Source organism: Salmo trutta, chromosome 17 (assembly GCF_901001165.1).
Source record: "Salmo trutta chromosome 17, fSalTru1.1, whole genome shotgun sequence".
Taxonomy (NCBI): domain Eukaryota; kingdom Metazoa; phylum Chordata; class Actinopteri; order Salmoniformes; family Salmonidae; genus Salmo; species Salmo trutta.
This window is the reverse complement of record NC_042973.1, coordinates 38,579,358-38,602,233: the sequence shown is the minus strand read 5'-3', so window position 1 is coordinate 38,602,233 and position 22,876 is coordinate 38,579,358. Positions and strand designations below refer to the sequence as shown.

Genomic DNA, 22,876 nt, shown 5'->3' with positions numbered 1-22,876 from the left:
ATAACTAGCTACTCGTTGGAAATTCGGGTTGCTAAGTTTAGTTCTCTTAGTAAGTCGTCAATTGCTTTTCATGAGATAAAACATGTTTTAAAACATTGACACGTAGCACGTGTTCGGCGTTCCAAACATACACAGAGAGCCAATCACTGGCATGCAAACAATGACGACAGGAAAAAGTTTGCTGGTGGGAATTTCGTTGGTGACTCAAAACAACAACAACAACAAGCATTGAGCTAAAGCTAGCTAGCTATCATTCCAAACACATGTGTGTAAGTTACTGTACATGGATCGCTCAAAACGATCCCGCTAACACGGCGTGACACAACGTTTTGACCCTCACCTCTCTCTGCCACCAGTAAGCAGCTATATTACTTTAGTAAGAAGTGACTCGAAACTTAGCATCAGCCTTATATAATAAAATAATGACCAGTATACGGTTGGTTCAATCAATATCCGAACTTAAACAGTAAGACGGATAATAATTTCACTGCATGAATTTATTTTTCTTAGTCGTCCACAATATTGAATTAATGAACGTAGACGGTGTGGGCGTAGAGGATAGGTGTGCTAGCTGTTTTCCAAGTACAAGCTGTCTACCTGACGTTAGCTGACCATCGCTCCAGCTAGCTACCTTTCGCCAGGTTAGTTATAAATAATTGTCACCAACAAGTAACGTTAGATAATATTAGCTAGCTCGCTAGCTGCCTTCCTTCAATACTTGGTGGCTTTACTGACAGACAAGACATAACTCATATTAAAAGCCACCAAGCATCAACCTAAAGGCTAAGCAAGCTATCATACCAAACAAGTGTGTGTGTGCCTGTACGCTGTACAACAAGGATCCTTCAAAAACTATCCAGCCCCAGCTCTGCCATCAGGTGAGTATGAATTATCAACAATTGTCTATATGCTGTAGGTAGCTACCTATAGGTGGTCATTCTCTTCCCTCCACCTATAATAATGGCAGAGATTTTTTTATTTTTTTATTTCACCTTTATTTAACCAGGTAGGCAAGTTGAGAACAAGTTCTCATTTACAACTGCGACCTGGCCAAGATAAAGCAAAGCAGTTCGACACATACAACAACACAGAGTTACACATGGAGTAAAACAAACATACAGTCAATAATACAGTAGAAAAATAAGTCTATATACAATGTGAGCAAATGTGGAGGTAAAGGCAAAAAACGCCATGGTGGCAAAGTAAATACAATAAAGCAAGTAAAACACTGTAATGGTAGATTTGTAGTGGAAGAAAGTGCAAAGTAGAAATAGAAATAATGGGGTGCAAAGGAGCAAAATAAATAAATACAGTAGGGGAAGAGGTAGTTGTTTGGGCTGAATTATAGATGGGCTATGTACAGGTGCAGTGATCTGTGAGCTGCTCTGACAGTTGGTGCTTAAAGCTAGTGAGGGAGATGTGTTTCCAGTTTCAGAGATTTTGCAGTTCATTCCAGTCATTGGCTGCAGAGAACTGGAAGGAGAGAAGGCCAAAGGAGGAATTGGCTTTGGGGGTGACCAGAGAGATATACCTGCAGATTAAAGGAATTAAGATAGATCGTTCAACCATTCAATTATTCTCATTGGTAATTAATGAGTATATCTGTAGATAATTAGGTGGGCATACTGAGTATGCCTGTGTATGGCCACCACTACACCTGCACCTTTGGGATAGATCGAAGCTGGCAGTGTTAAGTGATACTACACAGATAGGCAGGCACAACACTTCTGCCATTCCCTGCCTTGTATACTGAACAAAAATAAGCACAACATTTTCAACGATTTTACTGAGTTAGTTTTATATAAGGAAATCAGTCAATTGAAATAAATTAATTAGGCCTTAATCTATGGATTTCACATGACTGGGCAAGATCGCAGCCATGGGTAGGCCTGGAAGGGCATAGGCCCACTCAGTAGGGAGCCAGGCCCAGGCAATCAGAATGAGTTTTTCCCCACAAAGGGGCTTTATTACGGACAGAAATAATCCTCAGTTTCATCAGCTGTCTCGGTGGCTGGTCTCAGACGATACCGCAGATGAAGAAGCCGTATGTGAAAGCCCTGGGCTGGTGTGGTTACACGTGGTCTACAGTTGTGAGGCCGGTTGGACATACTGCCAAATTCTCAAAAAATCACATTGGGCACTAATTTCATTGAACGACTCACTTAACTACACCCACATACATCATCTGCACCACCCATGTCAAAAATATTAAACTGTGCTCAGGCCAGCAGGGCGCCTGGAGAAGCTGGTGAGTCTGCAGCATTGTTCTCAATGGACACTGTCCTACGAGGCCAGGTGTGTGAGTGAGTTTGTGTATGCGCGTCCCCCACTAAAATCCCAAATATCCATGTGTTTCCAGGTCAAGCTGTCAGGTTCTCAACTGACTCCACAGTGCTACTCCTACATCACCTATGTGCAGGTATAGCCTCATGTTGACGTAATCTAACCAGCCATTGTCTGCCAACATGTGGCATCGTTTGTTCCTAAACCCTCGACCTATGAAACTATGGGCAGATTAACTAAGTGTTTGCACTGTTTTTTCAGCAAGGGATCAACTTTCACCTGGTGCAAACGCTTAGTAGATCTGGCCATAGGGCCTCTAGCTAATACAACTTTTCTTGTTGACACTGTCCTCTAGTTAAGAGACCCTTTCATGTTGTTGTGACCTTTGACATGTGTTTTCCTGCAGTGTTGAGCTGGCTGGAGGAGGCGGGAGGCCACTACTACAGCGTCTGTACGGAGTTTCTGTTACACACATCTTATTTACAGTTACAAAGAAATGCCCACTTCAACTGATATTTTGAGCCTAGGTCTAACTTAAACCATGTGTACTGTTCTCCCATTCTCAAGGCCATTCCCAACCTGATCTACAGTATAGAGCAGAATGAGAAATACCTAATCACCCTCTCCAAGAAATCAAAGGTATGTATGGGAATGCTTTGGGATGGGAGATTGTCTCAAATTGAATGGGAGTGTCTACTTGTAACCAAACATAAAGCAAGATCTGAAAATGAGGACACACAATAGAAGATACAGAGCCTTGTGGGACTTTTCAGTAACAGAACATCTCCCAAACTAACCATGCACTGCATTATTGTAACTACAAGATAAAACGGGTGTCTGTGTGTTGCGTAGGTGAATCTTATTCAGTACATGAAGCTGAGAGATTTCCGCATCAACGCAGCCACTGGAGGCAGCGCTGCAGGAGCAGGACAAGTCAGCAGGTGAGCATCAACCATAACACTGACACACACATGACAGCTATCCAAAACATTGGTTAGTCTCCTATTCACTCAGCTCCATCATGACCTGTCACACCAAATTTACTTATGCTTTATTAGTCCTGCCCATACTCCCGCATTCCTCACATCGTCCTGTTCAATAGCACACATCACATTTCTAAGTTATAACTCCATGGATAATTTTTCTTTTGGTTCTCCTATTTTTCCCAGACCCAATGGTCTGAGCTAAAGTATCAGTGTCTGACACCACGTATCCAATTGCATGTTGAGGAGGATAAGTGCTGCTTTTGATCTTTTCCTTCTTTAGACCACAGCCTCTCGGGAGCCAGAGCAGAGCCAGGAGCCCAAGAGGAAGCAGTGATGAAAAACAATACATCTTTCTCCCTCTAAACCGCTCAATAGACTCCTCTCTCAACCAGTCTGGAGCTGCCCCCATTCATTCGGATGATCCACTGAGATGGGTTGTGTTCATTTGGGCTAACTGTAGCAAAATAATTGCAGCCAAAAACAAATTAGCCTTTATTTTTTAATATATATTTTTTATTTGAAATTGGACAACTCTAGATAGTACAACTCCGCTGCTGACTGTTTTCTTCTGTTTGGTGCCTTATGAACATGACCCTGCAGTTCCCTTTGACGTCATTGGTTTGACTCAGTGCCTGGGTTGGGGCAACCCTGGAGGACCTTTATCCCATGATGTCTCTGTCTGCACGAGCTACACAATAGAGGACTGGTCTGTTCACCCTGTCATCTCCCTTTTCCCAGAGAGCCTTTGGTGATGTCTATGATTTGGTATATGTCCAGAGCCTCACCTGTGGAGATTCAATGTGTAGTTATTCTAGGTACATGCTGTACAGAGAAAGATACAAGAGGTTGAAGATGTTTTTGTATTATCTGATAATTTGTTTAAAGCTTTCACTTAGCAGACTGAGTAGCATGCAACACTTTCTGCTTATTCATTTACTGTGAAAATTTAACTGTATTTAAAACATGTTTCTAAATTATATAATGTTTCTAAAATTATTTTATAAAAAGGTCTATAAATAAGGTTGCAACACAACACTACAATCTGAAGACATTCTGGGGCTGTATGTATCAAGCACAGGTTTTAAGAATGATGTACAGTGATGATATACTCACCCTGTGGGAGGCCGTATTTTCGCTCCAGCCCTGTGGGGTTGGAGGGAGTCACACAGTCCATGGTCACCTCCTTCCTCAGACAGCGGTCAATGTCCACGGCACTGAAGAAGGCCACTGACTGGGGCAGGTCCTGCATGCCCAATGCATGGGTAAACATACACCTGTAGAGCACAATAGTAAAGTATGAAGGAACAAAATGTCTCATCTGTTCAATAAGCTGTTTATGTAAAACAAGTAACTCACAGGCTATGAATAACAATTACATAATACTTTCAATTTTCATACATTTTTGTATATTATCCTGAAAGGGTCAGAAAGTATTTTGCAAGGTGTGATGTGACAAGTCATCAGCAGGAGTGTATGAGTCAGGGCAGTACTACGGACCTTGTGAGCAGGTTGGTGATCTGCAGGGCCAGTGCTGCCCGGTAGCGGTCTTCACTGCGGACCAGGTAGCGTACCTCGTCGTGGATGCTGACGCAGAAGCGTCCGTCGATGTCGTACTCCTCCATCAGCCAGCGCATGGCCACCAGCATCAGGTGGAGGTAGTCCACCGCCGAGCTCTGCACCACCCAGTTTACCCTGCTGGTGATGAACTGACACACACACACACGTTAAATCTCTTAATTTAAAATGTGTGTTTGATTTTGTTCTTATGATTGAGAGTGAGTGTGTTCTTATGATTGTGTATATATGTGTGTGTGTGTGTTATGATTGTGTGTTTCTCCTGGTATCTCCTGACCTCGTCCTTGACGGCCTGAGGCTCCAGGGCTCTGCTAATTCTACAGCCCAGGACGGGGGTGGCTGGCTGGGCTGAGAGGGCGATGCTCTCCAGCTTGTTGAACATCTCTGACTCCGTACCACCAGCCCACTGACGCTGGCCCACCACCTCCCACTTCCTCCTCCGAGAACTGCACGGCCAATCAGGAGAGAATGAGAGAATGTAAGTGTTTCCCTAGCCAGATCTACAGCAGTATCTGGGGGTGGGGCTAGGGGGTCAGGGGTAGTGAAGAACTTCAGTTCATACAAGGCTGACAGTGCCAGATTCAAAAGTATCTCTAACCACTATTTGCAGACCTGATCGGTATAAACAATGGCTTCACATGGCAATGGCTCCACATAGCCTTCCAATGGGCTTAGGAGCACACGCACCCACACTGCTGCCTCACCTCTGGGAGGCCAGTCTTGTGATCCGGCGGATATCCTGCAGGGAGACGCTCCCGTCTTCGTCCCTCTCCACCTCCACATCCAGCTCCTTCAGAAGCCACTCACCCTCCTCAGACAGACGGTACCTAGCATCACAAACACAGCTCAGTGTGGCGCATCCTTTCTGTAATTTAATCCTCCAAACATCCAAGGAGTCCCTTGTTGTGCTTAGAATTACTATCTACTGCTCTGTGCACATAATATAGATGCATTTAAAGTGCTTAGATCCAAGCTTAAACCTACAAAAGAGCAAGGATAGGCGAGTTTATGATTTTCACAGTACAGCTCCAAACTCCCATCATGTTAGCCGTACTCGGCGAGGTGCTACACATTGGTAGTAGATGAGGGGAGTCCTCCCTCTTCACAATCTGAAGCGCTTTGATCACTAGATCTGCATCTGTAATGGCATATTCTGTTGTCTATATAGCGAATAGGGTGTCATCACTACTTAAATCCAATCCATCACTATCCTTCCTTTACCTGCGTAGGCCCTTGGTGAGGGCATACATCTGCCGGGCCTTGCTGGCGGCCTCTGGCTGGCTGAGGCGGTGGTTGAACTGCATGAGCAGGCGCTCGGCGAAAGGCTGCCCAGCGCCGTAGATGCGTCCGTAGTTGAAGACCTTGGCATGTTCGCGGCTGATGCCCACCGTGTCAGCCGTGCGGCTGTGCAAGTCAGTGCCCTGGCTCTTCTTGCCCTGCAGGGTCATCCAGCCGAACGCTGTGCAGCCTGGACACAGTAACAGATACATGATTAACAGGCCACGTTAATGACTGAATGGATTCCTCAAGTCCATAGATATGGGGCCCTGTTTAAAAACATGCTATATGTTGTAAAACAATATGAATTCCGTGACAAAATGCAAACAGACACTGAAATATTCTGACTGGGAATGAGTTCATTAGATTTCCGTCTTTCATGGACATTGTCGGAAACTCACATTTCTGACCATTCACATAGCAAAATGAATACAGCATCAATCGGAGTATCAGCACTAGGGGTGAAGTCTCACCATGCATGCCACCGAAGTGGGCCTCTCCCAGAACGGCAGCGATCCAGAGCTCCTGGGAGTCCACGTCCGCCCCCACCAGGTGGTACCCAGGGGGCACCTGTACCATGGCCTTCAGCTCACTGCCCACTCGATCCCGCTGCACAGACCACACACCTCTATATCAGTGGCTCCCTTAAAAAGCTGTGTTGCCCAATACAGACCCGCCGTAGTTCTCTTTCTCTCTCTTTCTATTCTCTTACCCGAGCGTTGCTGGCAGTCAGCCATGTTGGCTCCACAGCCCTGCGGGTGACGGTTCCCGCGGTGATGACCTGGGGCAAGATGGCGCCGTACTGCCCCTCCTCATCATACTCTTCATGCCTGCTGACACTGCGAGGGAGCTCCCCTTTCCTCAGCCACACCACCTTCTGAGAGCTGCCAGGACACAACAGACATGATAACACAACTGTACTTTAACCCTCCAGGAATTGTAATTTCTTACTTCTCATTGTGTCTGGCCATGATGATTAGCAATGTAACTGCAGTACGTCTTCAACCACTCTTTTCCAGAAATTAATTTAATTCCTATTTATTAAGTCATTCTTACATGTAACTGTCCACATGAAGTGGAGCCTGGGTGCCTACCTGATGCGTTTCTGGGCATTCCTCCAGAAAGAGATCATCTTGTTTATCTCCAGAGCCCGGGTGGCGTTGGTGGCGCCCCGCCCCGCCCTCAGGGTGCCGTCTTCCATCTTGGACAGGAAGTCCTTGGAGAAGGGGCTGCCCACGTTGTTGTCATTTCCATCCTGTAGTCAAAACAGTCTCTTAAGCATTTATGGGTGTGTTCAGGTGCACAGATACTGCACCGATTCTAGGATCATTCTATTAAATACTTGATACAGACAATATACCCATGCAAGACTAAGTGAACAATTTGAGTTAGGATTCGCCCCTATGAGAGGATTGGCATTTTGTTTCGGCCCAAAACAAATTAGGTCAGCATCGCATAGATCAGTTGATGTACCTTGTGTGGGAGTTTGAAAAACCAGCATCCCGGAAAGTTGACATCGTTGTAAGGTCCGTTTCCATGGTGATAGGGGCAGTGACTCTCACCTGGTAGAGAATTAATACCCTGCATTTCCTGGTTACATAACATAGAACATGTCACCCAACGCATTAAAATCATTGAGGTAATAGGTGAAATAAGTAGGAGGGGACCATAGAGATGTATAGAGGGCGCACTTGCCACAAGAATCGATAAATGTCAAAGAGAGGTGTGCCCTCGTTCCATCTCTATGGAGGGGACAGTTCACCTTATTTCTCTTCCTCGTCACCCTGCCACCGTTCTCCTCCTCTGACACACTTTCCAAGCGACCCAACTCCTCCACCTACAGGTCAACACAGGAAAGACACCCACCTGTTATACTTTGACAGGAGAGCATATTTGCCATTTGCACAGAATTCCTAGTTGATATGGGAAGATCATTCTCTGTGAGTAATTCTTTATTGCACAGTTATCATGTAATTTATATATTCCAGCTATTAAAACTATAATCAGCAGTTGAACCCCCCCCCCACCTATGTTTTGGTAAAAAGCTGAGGGATGGGCCTGAAGAAATGTAGCCACTCTCAAATTCATAGACAGAGCTATGGGTTAAAGGACTGACCATCCATGATATCAACTTTACAGTTATCATGTTTTGAGGCTATACAGTGTTTGTTTACATGTAAAACAAGCTTATATTTTGGGTTCTGATGGGGTATGACAGTTGAACTAAGCTCATGACGCATTATTTATTTATTTAACTAGGCAAGTCAGTTAAGAACAAATTCTTATTTTACAATGACGGCCTACCACGGCCAAACCCTCCCCTAACCCGGACGGCGCTGGGCCAATTGTGCACCGCCCCTATGGGACTCCCGATCACGGCCGGTTGTGATACAGCCCAGGATCAAACCAGTGTCTGTAGTGATGCCTCTAGCACTGAGATGCAGTGCCTTAGACTGCTGCGCTACTCCTTATATTCTTTATGAATCAATGGGTACATATAATTAAGTACAAAATGGATGTAGCAACTGAGGATTTTAGCTTTAACGCTAATTCAGGTGTCATGAAGACAGACCCATCTTGTGTGTGTGTCAAGGTCTTACCGTCTGCCACAGTGTGCTGTCGGTTAGCATGAGGTCATCAGAGAGGCCGTTGTCCAGACACCTAGGCTGCTCTTTACCTTTCTGCTCACAGTACTCTCTGTACACACTTTCTATGGCCCTGTGAGTCACAACAACACACAGAGGTAACTATACACACACACGACTTCTGGTGGATGCACTTAGAGTACACCCAGTGATGTGGCTAAAAAATTCAATGGGTTGACTGATTCATTCATTCATTCACTTGACTCATCCCTGTGCTTCTTTTGTCTTTTAGTCTCCGTTTCCCCTGACTGAGCTGTGTGTTGTGCTGTGACCTACCTGTGGGGACACACAGGCCCCATGGCGTCCTCCTCCTCCCCCTGGGGCTCCATCAGGTTGTCCCTGCGGCCAGGCACCAGGTAGCCCCAGCCGTGCTGCTCCGTGTAGTGCAGGGGGAAGCCGTCCCACGTCAGCCCCATCAGCTTGGGAGTCACCCGCATAGCCAGACTTATCAGGCTGGCCCCCGGCGACCAGCTCTCCTCCTCCGACATCTTCGCACATAACTTACGATACCACCTGGTAAGGTAGGGAGGAATAGACTATGGCTGTTTCTCAATGGGATTTCCTCGATTTCTCGCCTCCCTTTTCACTGTACAGGAGAAGGTCCTTCCCCTCCTACCTTCTTCTCCAGTGAATTTTGAGGCAAGGAGAGAGGATGCGAGGAATCAAGGAAAGATTGAGAAAGAGCTCAAATGAGAATTGACGTTAGTGAGTGTTGCCTGATGTATTTCACAGCCACAGTAGTTAGCTGTACCAGGGTGTTAGTGTGTTATATTAGTTAACAGTTAGCTACATGGAGCTCCACAGGGGGCCCAGTACAGCCCAGCTCACCCAGGATGTCCAGGCAGGTGCTGTCTCCTCTTGGGCAGCCTGCTGACCATCTTCTTCAGCGTCTCCAGAGCCTCCCTACTTGGGCACGGTCCTGCTATCTCCTCCTCAGTGGGGGGACCTGGGTCTGACAGCACAACAACACTGCTAAGTCACCTGCTAGTTTTAATCCAAATCAACACAGCAGCAGAGTCAATCATTTTACAGCTCCACAAGACACTGGACTACACCTTTACCCCTATAGGATCCAATATAAGCACACAAAACAACTTAGCAAGACAGAATAGTCCCGTAGTACTGGTATCGTTCCTGGAACCATAGACCAGTCTTAACTAGTTTTTTGAAAGGCCCTTGGTCTATCTCTGTTCCAGGCACATATGTACAAAGAGTCAGAGTAGGAGTGCTAATATTGTGTCCGTTTTGCATTTCTACCATAAGATTGTATGGACAGGGCACCTGATCCTAGATCAGCACTCCTTTTTAAATATGGGCCCTGGTATATAGTGTGAGCTCCTACCCTGATCCCAGTCTCTCAATGGTATGCTGGGTGCTGGCTCAGCCTCAGCCTTTGAGCGTTTTCTCTTGCTGACGGTCACCTTCTTCTGCTTGAACTCCTGGACGTCCCATTCCACATCCCAAAGCCAGGCGTCCTCCTTATACCTTACAAAGAAACAGTCCGTTATCTTAAGGCCACCGCCACAATCAGACGGATGAACACGGATAAAAATCGCATGATGCACATCATTGTTAGCTTTTCTTCATCAAATGTGTCACTCATTTCTTTTTTTCCCCAAACAAGTTTGGACAAGTTGCATACGTAAAAAGACGGATCGTTTGAAAAGGCATTAGCTCCATCTGAAATTCTCAGACACAAAATCCCAATATGACCATGGTCTTAAACACACGCATATCCAGTACGTATGCACACACCATAGAGTATTTACAATGTCATTATGTAAGCCTCATTGCATCATAAAACAAGTACTGCATGCATGATGGTCCCTCACCTGTCGTCCTGTAGCAGTTGACAAGCGTCGTCCGCAAGACTCATCAGACTCTTCTTCATCTCTCTCTGCAGCTCCTCAAACGTGTCTTGAGAGTCTTCCAGGTACCTCCCCCAGTTCTGATTGACAGGTAGGTAGCACCCGCCCATCTCCAGCATCCCTGCAAATGTTACTGGATGAGGGCACCTGTGTACAGACAAAGGAGGGACAGTGATTGGTTGAGAGACTACTGTCCAATGATTGGCAGGTGGCGAGGGAGATGGGTTAGCTTGGTCCTAGATCTGTTTGTGTTATCTTGCCAACTCCAATAAACAGATCTGGGATCAAGCTAGAGATGCCCCTAAAAGTAAAACATATTGTTGCTTTGCCTCTTGGGCATTATTGTATTATTAAATTAAGTTTAAATTAATTAAGCAAATGTGGTTGTCTGACCTCTCCATGAAGAGGGGCAGCTGCTCACAGAACACCTGGTAAGTGGCCTGGACGTCCAGAGCGCAGTACTGCATCAGCTCCTGCAGGGGGCAGCAAAGAAATGACTCCGTTATGACTCAAGTACAGTGGGTGAATAATTTGGTTTGGGCATATACAGGACCAGTCAAAAGTTTGGACACATACTCATTTTTTCTACATTGTAGAATAATAGTGAAGACATCAAAACTATGACATAACACATGAAATCATGTAGTAACCAAAAAAAGTGTTAAACAAATCAAAATATATTTTAGATTCTTCAAAGTAGCCACCCTTTGCCTTGATGACAGCTTTGCACACTCTTGGCATTCTCTCAACCAGCTTCATGATGTAGTCACCTGGAATACATTTCAATTAACAGGTGTGACTTGTTAAAAGTTAATTTGTGGAATTCCTTTCCAGCATTAATGCGTTTGAGCCAATCAGTTGTGTTGTGACAAGGTAGGGGTGGTATACAGAAGATAGCCATATTTGGTAAAAGACCAAGTCCATATTATGGCAAGAACAACTCAAATAAGCAAAGAGAAACGACAGTCCATCATATAAAATATATTTTGATTTGTTTAACACTTTTTTGGTTACTACATGATTCCATATGTGTTATTTCATAGTTTGTCTTCACTATTATTCTACAATGTAGAAAATAGTAAAAATAAACAAAAACCCTTGAATGAGTAGGTTTGTCCAAACTTTTGACTGATACTGTATGTTCAAAGAAAGAAAACCTCTTATTTCCATCCTGACAACTACTTTGAGAGGAAGGGCAATCTAATCTACGATTGATATATCAATTATTTTACTTTTAAAGGAATGAGCCATTTATTGTTGAAGAATATAACTCATGAATGCCTCGTGAGGTTAGTTCAACTGTCCAACCCAAAATCGAATCTGGTTTTACTCCGTTTGTAAACAATGTAATTGTAAACAAACACTGTATAGCTTCACAAAATAGTTTAAACTATAATTTTGATCTCATGGATGCTCAGTCCTTGCATCCATAGCAGCATCTATTAATTTGAAAGGTGTTATATTTCTCCAGCTCCATCCCATAGCCGTTTTCCTAAAAAGGTGGTGGGGAGGCTGCATGTTGTTGTTTAAACTGCAGATTTCCCCTTTTTAAAAAAGCAAATCAATGAGGTTTGTAACAACCAATCATTATTGTACACGAAAGGTTGGACCTCCATTGACCTCTGACCTGGAAGTTGTTCCTGACGTCAGCCATGCTGCCCTTCACAAAGATCTCTCTGGCCTCCTTCTGCAGTGGCTCCCCTCCCACATACAGAGCATGCACATCAGCCAGGTTGTTGATGCTGCTGATATTCACCCAGTCCCATGAGCCGATCTACACACACAAAAACAAAACCAATTTATTAACCAATGAGCTCCTTTTAAAACTTTGGATACCTGAAGGAAAGATCCAAAGCCAATCCAGGAAAGGAAGGGCTGAGGAACGAGATTGTTGACCTGCGGATAGGCAACAACAACATTTCTACAGAACAATCGCAAATCAACAGTTTTCTGTGTCGTTCCATAATCATTGACTAGAAGACAGAAAGCACTGACCATGGGCCCTTCCTTCCGCCCAGGTCGGCCCACTTTCTTCATATGCTCTTTGACCTCCAGGAGGCCACGCCTCTTGCCGTGCTTGTTGGCCATCCACAGCATGCGCTGGAACCCAGTCAGACCAGAGATGGCCATGTGGAGACTCATGGTGTCCAGGAAACGAGCCTTGGAACCCTGTGGGAAAAAGAACATACAGAGGCTGTGTCTCAATCCAAAGGCAGCTGCCTACCTGCTTCCAATGCAAGCATCCTTGTGAATTGGGAAACAGCCAGAATAATAACAGAAAGCATGAGCCACTCCAAAGACCCTAATGCCTGAGGCAACCCTAATGCCTGAGTCACACTATTGGGACAACCCCGAGCTGTTCTGGGCTAGCCTGAGGATAATAAAATATCATAGCCCGCACAGCACGGTGCCATTCGGTCCTATAGTGTGAATCCGGCATAAATGACTGTCAATCACACTAAATAGTGATGAATTATGCCTCAACGTGTCCCCGTAAGCCTGTGAACTCTGACCTTCAGCAGGTACTGCTCCTTGATGTAAGATCGGTCAAAGCTGACGTTGTGGCCCACAATCAGTCTCTCCCTCCACTGGCCCCCCGGAGGGCGGCTGGAGTTGGTCGGGGTCTCCATGGGAATGAGGTCAGCAGGGGTCAGCTGGCTGGACCAGGAGTATCTCTCCTCTATCAGACGCTTGCTGCACCACGAGTACCTGGCAGGAAACAGAAAGACAGAATACAGAGTATTCAATGAAACTGCAATACTGACCTGGCCTAAAATAAATAGTCCTTGATAAATAACTGTAATCATTCCTGACCAGTTCCAACACAATATTTACATTTATTAGCAGACGCTCTTATCCAGAGCGACTTACAAATTGGTACACCATCAACCTGTCACTAGAAAAGCCTTTTAATATTTGTGTATTTACAGATAATTTTACATTACAAATAAATAGGTACAAATACTAAGAAGAGAAACTGTCTGGTACTGAAATAAAGTTGTCAGTTCCTCCAGCTAATTGTAACAACTCCTCCCTCCCACAGTAGAGGGTCTTGGTCCTCTCTATTAATCTCACCAGGCAGTCGGGGATACAGCCACAGCCAGCGTGGGACAGTGTCCCTCCGCCATGCACACCTCCACGTCAAACACCAGACCTGCCTCGTCTGGGAAGTCAACCCGTCTGGCCTCTCCACCCGGCCCATAGCGCATCCAGCCCACCTCCCACACCCAGTCCCGGGGCATGGGGGGCAGCGGGGCCTGCTGGAGCTTACTGGCAGCCTCCAGGTAGGGAAGGCTCTGCTTTTGGGCCAGCAGGCGGAAGTGGCCGTTTATGTCCTCCCCGTACATGTGGGGCAGCTGGAGCTCCACACCAGGCAGCAGGGAGGCTTCTTTTCCCCACAGCTGGTGCCTCTGTAGGTGCCTGATGCTCCGCTCCACCTTCTCGTCCTCATACTCCTGCTCTGCGCCGCGGAAGATCTGCTCATGGAGGTTTTGGGACAGCATCTGGATATTGAGGGGGTTCAGGCGGGTCTCTGGGGGGAGGGAGCCCTGGAGGGAGTGGGGCTGCTGGGTGGAGTAGGAGGTACAACATAGTCTCCTCCGTAGGACAGAGGAGAGAGGCCTCCGGAAGGGACGAAGATGCAGCATTGTCTAACTAGTCCTTATCTTACAGTTAGTTACCTGTTCCTCCCCTTGGACTTGGTCAGGAACATGATGAAAAACTGAATGGAGAGAGAGCCAGGATGCAACTTTGCGACCATGCAACCATCCGATCAAAGCCATAAAATAATTTATACAAATAAAATGTAATAGCTATTTAGATCATCAACACGATTCCCTGGCACTCAATTCCTCACACCAAAACCATGATTGCTACGTAGGCCTACTTGAGAAACCTGCTGATATCTTCAAGCGACAATGCAGAGAATGGTCAGAATGCTGTGTTGACAACAGAATAAAATAGTGATTATTTACCAATCTCGCTGAGAGTCCTGCCGCTTTGCAATTCACAGCGTGCGTCAATGTGACATAAACAATGTGTTTCCCGGTCGTCACTAGTTACCACAGTCACAAAGTCATACTTAAGGTTAAGCCCCGCCCATTTCTACACTGTATCTTATTAAAATCTGATTTTAAACCTAACCCTAACCTTAATTCAAACCACGTTGTTAACCTTATGCCCGACCATAACCTTAAATCAAGACAAAAAAATTATGTTTGCGATACAGACAACTTCGACTTTGTGGCTGTGGTAACTAGTGACAACGGTATTTCCCCGGCATGGAGGTTGAAACATTGTAGCAGACCAGCTATCTAGTGACATCCAGTGGTAGGGATGACCTCCCGTACGGAAGTGTAAGATAAAGTCAACCTTTTACAAAGTATCTGGCCAGTGTTTGATGAAAATATGCTTTTAGTCAAATCGGCCACTGGTTAAAAATTTTAATTTAGTATAATATCATATTTTCACTTATTTGATGTAGGCCTCGTGGCCTAATGGATAAGGCGTCTGACTTCGAATCAGAAGATTGCAGGTTCGAGTCCTGCCGGGGTCGAAGTTTTTACATATTAACATGAACAATGACGGATGAAGGGACAATGACGTAAAGATTCCATCCTTGCTTGGTCAATCAGTGACCACATTTATATGCACACCAATATCCCGTTTTTATTTGGGATACCCAACTATTCTGTTTTTAAGTTGTCGCATATGAACATCATATTCGTTCACAATAACCCGAAAAAAACTCCCGATTATAAGCAGTGGTGTAAAGTACTTAAGTAAAAAATACTTTGAAGTACTACTTAAGTCGTTTTGGGGGGTATCTGTACTTTACTTTGCTATTTATATTTTCCCTGACACCCAAAAGTACTCTTTACATTTTGAAAGGAAAAAGGTTCAATTCACACACTTATCAAGAGAGCATCCCTGGTCATCCATACTGCCTCTGATTTGGCGGACTCACTGAACAGAAATGCTTCATTTGTAAATTATATCTGAGTGTTGGAGTGTGCCCCTGGCTATCCGTCAATTAAAAAATAAAAAAAATAAAAGTGTTCCTTTTGGTTTGCTTATTAAAAGGAATTTTAAAGGGTTTATAATTTTACTTTTGATAATTAAGTACATTTTAGCATTTCATAGAATTTTAATAGTTAAGTATTTTTAAACCAAATACTTTTAGTCTGCTTGCATAATAGTGTCAAAGATAACACATTACACTCGTAGCATTCGCATTTTGTCAAGTGATGGTGAAATAAATAAATCATATTTCTCCACTCCTGTTCCCGAGACAAAATTAACATTTGTTGTATAATTTCACTGCAAATAAATGCATAATTCTGCAGAAGTTCATGTTATAGGCTATTACGCTACATGCGAGGTTATAGACCAACAGCCAGTGTCCATATTTCAATGACTAATCTATTTAACTCATATGAATTTAAATTAGTAATATTATTTTTATTAATGGATACAGGGATACTCATGAGCGGGATATCAAATGTGCATGTAAACATCTTATCCAGAATAAGCCCTTAAGCGGGATATGAGCCACTATCCGGGATACTGTGCACAGGAAAACGTGGTCAATGTGATTATCACCGATACAATCATACATCAGATATCTGGTATTTTATGTGAATTAAGGATATGTTCCTCTCTTACTTTTTCCTGAATAGAAAAATGCATCTAAAATTCTGTGCAGTGTGTCTTTTGGGTGTTTGGACTGCTAACCGAATTTTTAAACCCAGAAGCGCAACATCGCGAGACTTCAGGGAATGCTTGCGAAACACCAAAGGCCGGGGTTTGGGGTTTGAGAAGTCCATGAGAGAGGTTAAAAAGAGGGTAAGTGGACGAGGGTGTGTCTTTTATGAGTTTGAACTGCAACCCAAAATCTCAGAACTAATTAACCAACGATGTATATAAACCCTGGATTGTTGATTCTGTGTATTGTCCACTGAGATGCTTGGAAGCCACCGGTCGGCCATATTGGCATTCTCCAGAAGAAGCAATCCTCCATGGGAATGAAGGGAATTCTACAGTATTCCAATTAAATGTTTAAATGTTTATTCAACATTTTTTGTATGTTTAGCGCACATAATATAATGTACACGTATGCATTAAGGTGTATGTAATAGAATAAACGTGGCAAAAACAAATGTAGACTATAATACATTTCTATAGCGTCCAACATTTTTTTTCAATTGTGGGAGAGTGCCAAGATTTAGGTTGGGCTGCTTCAAAACAGCGCCCCCTGTCAGCCATCTAGTATATAAAAAAAGCATTGTATTTAACACAACTGGGTTTTCTTTGCTCAAATTAGATAGGGCTACATCATATTTGCTCATAATCTTTGTGAAATGTCCAATAAAAAACAATGCGTACAAATGTTGCCACTGTGGTGCAGAGGGAGTGGGATGGAAGGTATGGTCACCAGCCCTATGTGCTTTGTTATAGGATATATTAAGTGCTTGTTTTCAGTGAGTCTTTCAATTTAGGTCACTTAAGGTTTATTCTGTTGAAACCTGTTAAAAACTTGTCAACTGGTAGGTTATTCTGGGATAATAAATGAGAACAATTATTTATTGTATTCTGTATTCCTGTGACAATACAGTATTAGATAGATTGTTCTTATTTCAGTTTAAGCATACGTTTGGGGTTTGTGTAGGTCTAGTTTCATGTGTGTAATAGATTATGTGAAGAACAGGAGTTTGCTGTGTGTATTTTGATATAGTAGCATTGAAATGAATATCATTATCATATGGAGATTGAAAGTGATTTGTAGGCTCATTGATGCTGTATCTTTTCAATTAAATGTATTTATTATTCATGGGGAGTTATCGTCTCATAGAGGAGAACAATGCAAAACAATATTGCACATCAAGCATAGCCTAAATATTGAGATTATATTTTTGAACGAGTCTATTTTGAAGGAAGTTTCTTAGCCTTTCTCTCCTAGAAACTTGTCCTGAAGTAATTGTTGAACTCCATGTGTGAACACGTTCCTGGCACACACACACACACAATGGTCCACTCTACAGATCGAGTTTCTGTTGACTTTATTTTGTTAAATTGACAACTTTTGAACTCGGATCTGAAAATGAATTTCACCTTAAGAACAAAATGGGTACTACACATTTGAAATTCTGTAAAACCTATAACTATTCCATGGAGTCCCAAGTGTACATCAGTTGGCTATAAAGTTAACCATGAAAGATAGCTTCCAGCTTTATTGTGAGATAGACCGTAATCTCCCTTTTGCAAGGAAATGCATATCCAATCTCAAATGGGAAAATAAAGTCTGAGTTAAATTTCCACCAATTCAAGTAGCCTAATGCCTTAAAACGTCAGGGAATCGTGGCTGAATGGCGACATGGATAACGTTCAGCTGGCGGGATATATGCTGCACCGGCTAGATAGAACAGCACAGTCCGGGAAAACGAGGGGGGACGGTCTGTGTATATTTGTTAAAAACAGCTGGTGCACGAAATCTAAGTCTCTAGATTTTGCTCGCCTGAAGTAGAGTATCTCATGATAAGCTGTAGACCACACTATTTGCCAAGAGAGTTTTCATCTATATTTTTCGTGGCTGTTTATTTACCATGACAGACGGATGCTGGCACTAAGACCGCACTCAGTCAGCTGTATAAGGAAATAAGCAAACAGGAAAACGCCCACTTGAGGCGGCACTCCTAGTGGCCGGGGACTTTAATGCAGGAAAACTGAAATCAGTCTTGCCAAATTTCTATCAGCATGTTAAATGTGCAGCCAGAGGGAAAAAATAACTCTAGACCACCTTTACAACACACACAGAAACGCGTACAAAGCTCTCCCTCACCCTCCATTTGGCAAATCTGACCATAATTCCATCCTCCTTACAAGCAGAATCTAAAGCAAGAAGCACAAGTGACTCTGTCAATAAAGAAGTGGTCAGATGACGCAGATGTTAAGCTACAGGACTGTTTTGCTAGCACAGACTGGAATATGTTCCTCCGATGGCATTGAGGAGTACACCACATCAGTCACTGGCTTCATCAATAAGTGCATCAATGACATCGTCCCCACAGTGACTGTACGTATATACCCCAACCAGAAACCATGGATTACAGGCAATATCCGCACTGAGCTAAAGGGTAGAGCTACAAGGATGCACTTATTAACCTGGACACTTATAAGAAATCCCGCTATGCCCTCAGACGAACCAAACAGGCAAAGCGCCAATACAGTACTAAGATCGAATCATACTACACCGGCTCCGACACTCGTCAGATGTGGCAGGGCCTGCAAACTATTACAGACTACAAAGGGAAGCACAGCCTCGTGCTGCCCAGTGACACAAGCCTACCAGAGGAGCTAAATCACTTCTATGCTCGCTTCGACGCAAGCAACACTGAAGCATGTATGAGAGCATCAGCTGTTCTGGACGACTGTGTGATCACGCTCTCCGTAGCCGACGTGAGTAAGACCTTTAAATAGGTCAACATTCACAAGGCTACTGGGCCAGACGGATTACCAAGACAGGTGCTCCGGGCATGTGCTGACCAACTGGCAGTTGTCTTCACTGACATTTTCAACATGTCCCTGATTGAGTCTGTAATACCAACATGTTTCAATCAGACCGCTATAGTCCCTGTGCCCAAGAACACTAAGGTTACCTGCCTAAATGGCCACACTGCCCTTTCCCTGGACAAAAGGAACACCTACGTGAGAATGCTATTCATTGACTACTGCTCAGCGTTCAACACCATAGTGCCCTCAAAGCTCATCACTAAGCTAACTGCAACTGGATCCTAGACTTCCTGACAGGCCGCCCCCAGGTGGTAAGGGTAGGTAACAACACATCTGCCATGCTGATCCTCAACACTGGAGCCCCTCAGGGGTGCGTGCTCGGTCTCCTCCTGTACTCCCTGTTGACCCACGACTGCATGGCCAGGCACAACTCCAACACCATTGTTAAGTTTGCAGACAACACAACAGTGGTAGGCCTGATCACTGACAACGACGAGACAGCCTATAGGGAGGAGGTCAGAGACCTGGCTGGGTGGTGCCAGAATAACAACCTATCCCTCAACGTAATCAAGACAAAGGAGATGATTGTGGACTACAGGAAAAGGAGGACCGAGCACACCCCCATTCTCATCAACATGGCTGTAGTGGAGCAGGTTGAGAGCTTCAAGTTCCTTGGTGTCCACATCCCCAACAAACTAGAGTGGTCCAAACACACCAAGACAGTCGTGAAGAGGGCACGACAAAGCCTCAGGTAACTAAAAAGATTTGGCATGGGTCCTCAGATTCTCAAAAGGTTCTACAGCTGCAACATCGAGAGCATCCTGACTGGTTGCAACACTGCCTGGTATGGCAGCTGCTCAGACTCCGACCGCAAGGCACTACAGAGGGTAGTGCGTACGGCCCAGTACATCACTGAGGCTAAGCTGCCTGCCATCCAGGACCTCTCTACCAGGCGGTGTCAGAGAAAGACCCTAAAAATTGTCAAAGACTCCAGCCACCCCAGTCATAGACTGTTCTCTCTGCTACCGCATGGCAAGCGGTACCGGAGCACCCAGTCTAGGACCAAAAGGCTTGTCAACAGCTTTACCCCCAAGCCATAAGACCCCTGAACAGCTAATCAAATGGCTACCCTATGCATTGTGTCCAGCCCCCCCCCCCCCCAAACCCCTCTTTGACGCAGCTGCTAATCTCTGTTTGTCATCTATGCATAGTCACTTTAACTAACCCTATATGTACATATTACCTCAAATAGCCCGACTAGGTACCAGTACCACCTGTATATAGCCTCCTTACTGTTATTTTTTTTTACCGTTTATTAAATGTATTTTTTTTGCTTATCGTTTACCTAATACCTATTTTTTACTTAAAATCTGCACTGTTGGCTAAGGGCTTGTAAGTAAGCATTTCACTGTACGGCGCACGTGACAAATAACGTTTGATTTTATTTGAAACAAATATAGACTCCCTTGTAGGAATTGAGTTTCAGTCATTATTCAGACAAGCAGTTATATTTTATTTTATTAGGCTACTATGACATGATTCAAGAACCTACGTGTACGTTGCCATAATTAATGTGGCTAGATAAAGGGTCGCCTTTTACGCACCAATTAGGCCAATGCATAAATTAGTAAAGGCTATCAAGTGAAACGTATACATTCCTCTCTAGTTTTGTGTCTGCGTAATAGCCTACATTTAACGAGTAAACATGAGCCATATTAGCCTACATTAGTTGTATGAAGGCATAACTGGACATCACCAAATATATATAACTCATAGTTTGCATTGAGTTATAAGAAGAGTAAGAATAAAGAATAAAGAATAACGCTTCAAAAACTGCCACATTTGGATTCCAAACTGTGCAGCAATTTGCAATGATTTGATAATGGAGATAAGACATTTACAGAAGGACTCCCAACCCCATGCATCTTAACAACACATGCGCACACACAAAAACCTTCGTTTTCATCGGGTTCTGTGATTGGACATACAACAACCTGCCACTGGAATGGCGTCACGGTGTGCGAAAATTGTCACCAGAGGATGCGCGCACGAAGTGAGTAGGCTAGAGCTCGGAGGACTAGGGAAGGAGACGGACTAGGGGGAGAAGACGGTGCGTATTAATGCAATGATAGGACGGACAGATGAAGAGCGAGAGCGCGAGTTAACTAGACATAGCATACGCACGTGGAGGGAAAGATAGAACTGAAGACTGAAAAAGGGGGATTCCAAAAATATAGTTCTTAATCTAGGACTTAAACACAAGTAAGCTATAGCGGCATCACTGCAAACAGACAGGGTATCTTAGATAAGGATGGATTGCACCTTTCAAGGAATCTGTTCTCTCGTCATGTCCATGGTCTGCCTGCTGCCTTGGATGTGTCTGGTTTGCTGGCGGTCACCTTTTACTTACAATTATCGAATTGTAGTTGTGCCTTGGTTATAAATAGGCGTGCGCTTCTGGCATCGGGTACATTATAATATATTAGGGGCATATGTTATTTATTTACATTGAATAGAAAAGTAGCCGACATTCTTGTCGAAAGTGTTATAACAATGTACTGTGCTATTTTCAGTAGGCTAATAGATTAGAATACTGTGATTTTCCTAACCAGGCTATAGCCTTGCTTTTGATGTGAATATAGCCCTTGATTCAGAACTAGGTCATTGGCAAGAACTCTCAATAAAAGTGACCAGGCCAAGGGGCACACAAAGGCAACTCGACAATCATATTACTAGCGTTTGAATTATGGTCTATCATATAGCCTAGTCCTTCTTTGCTATCTTGTATGTTTGTATTATAAATCGAAACGTGCTTGAACTGAAGACAGCATGAGGGCCGAGTCCTACACGATATATTCGCCATATCATGCGTTACAGCTGCGCTGTCTCAAATTCAGTTTCACGTCCAAGTCATCCTCTAAATATGCTAAACTTCTAAACAGTGACATATAGACAAATCATTCAGTCTTTAAAAATAGTTTTCACAGCTAGGTCAAATAGTGTTGTTGTTCTTAAAATACAAAACAAACAGTGGTTCGTATTTCGACTAGGAAGAACTTGTAAGCCTAGGCCTGCTTTTGATTGTCTTTATTCACATTTGGTTAATTTGATTACAGACAAGGAACTCTTAAGTTTGGTTGTTGTTCAGTAAATTGTATATTAATGGATAGAAGGAAAATAACTGTCCAAATGCATGCAAACAAAATCAGTAGTCCCTATGCAGCCTACACCCTTACACAACTAATAAGTAATTTAGTAAATAAAATGTAAGCTATTCACATCTCTTTGAGTCATATTGCCTATTTTCAGTGGAAGTTGAATAGTTTATTTCTGTGTAAGCATTGTCCATTAATATTAGCCTAATGAAATGTAACAAAGCACCTGTTGTTTAGGCCAGGGTCGTGCCAATTAATCAACACTCGTAACATCACATTTACTGGATTACTTACGTAGAATATAATTGTCATTTTCAAGATATAACGCAGGCTACTTTACTAGACTATGATTTGATACTAGACACATCAGGAAATGTTTTTTCTGTCTCTGAGATAAATGAAAAGCTTTTAAATTGACAAGGAAACATCTCCAACATCTCCACAATGCTGTGGCGATATCTCCTAAATTAAGATAAGATGCTTGATTAATTTAATTCTGGCGACAGATCATTTATATATAGGCCCAACATAACCAGGTCCCATGCGCACATTATACAAACTGTCTTTATCGTAGAACA

The 22,876-nt window shown here is 43.7% G+C and overlaps 1 protein-coding gene, 1 long non-coding RNA gene and 1 other non-coding gene across 5 annotated transcripts; 2 read left to right on the top strand and 1 right to left on the bottom strand.

Annotated features, from left to right (window-relative positions):
- Positions 1-61: 61 nt before the first annotated feature.
- On the top strand, positions 62-4,316 carry LOC115152158 (uncharacterized). The gene is made up of 6 exons (XR_003867432.1): positions 62-878; positions 2,360-2,419; positions 2,690-2,734; positions 2,851-2,922; positions 3,136-3,224; positions 3,550-4,316. It is a non-coding gene; the product is annotated as an uncharacterized LOC115152158 (long non-coding RNA).
- polg (polymerase (DNA directed), gamma) lies at positions 3,765-14,706 on the bottom strand. Of its 3 annotated transcripts, XM_029696719.1 has the most exons (22): positions 14,610-14,706; positions 13,711-14,356; positions 13,149-13,344; positions 12,631-12,804; positions 12,263-12,409; positions 11,029-11,108; positions 10,600-10,782; positions 10,110-10,252; positions 9,596-9,719; positions 9,044-9,280; positions 8,723-8,840; positions 7,885-7,959; positions 7,596-7,712; positions 7,217-7,377; positions 6,835-7,006; positions 6,596-6,731; positions 6,066-6,312; positions 5,549-5,671; positions 5,122-5,290; positions 4,767-4,975; positions 4,383-4,543; positions 3,765-4,054 (listed from the first exon to the last, which is right to left on the bottom strand). In XM_029696719.1, the coding sequence occupies exons 2-22, from the start codon at positions 14,280-14,282 to the stop codon at positions 3,990-3,992; spliced, it is 3,609 nt and encodes a 1,202-aa protein (XP_029552579.1). In that variant the 5' UTR covers positions 14,283-14,356; positions 14,610-14,706; the 3' UTR covers positions 3,765-3,989. The 3 variants fall into 3 exon arrangements, with proteins under 3 accessions (XP_029552579.1, XP_029552580.1, XP_029552578.1); XM_029696720.1 differs by lacking the exon at positions 13,711-14,356 and having other exon boundaries at positions 14,610-14,702; XM_029696718.1 differs by having other exon boundaries at positions 13,711-14,696.
- A 411-nt stretch (positions 14,707-15,117) lies between these two features.
- On the top strand, positions 15,118-15,190 carry trnar-ucg (transfer RNA arginine (anticodon UCG)). Its single transcript has one exon. It is a non-coding gene; the product is annotated as a tRNA-Arg (tRNA).
- The last annotated feature ends 7,686 nt before the right edge of the window (positions 15,191-22,876 follow it).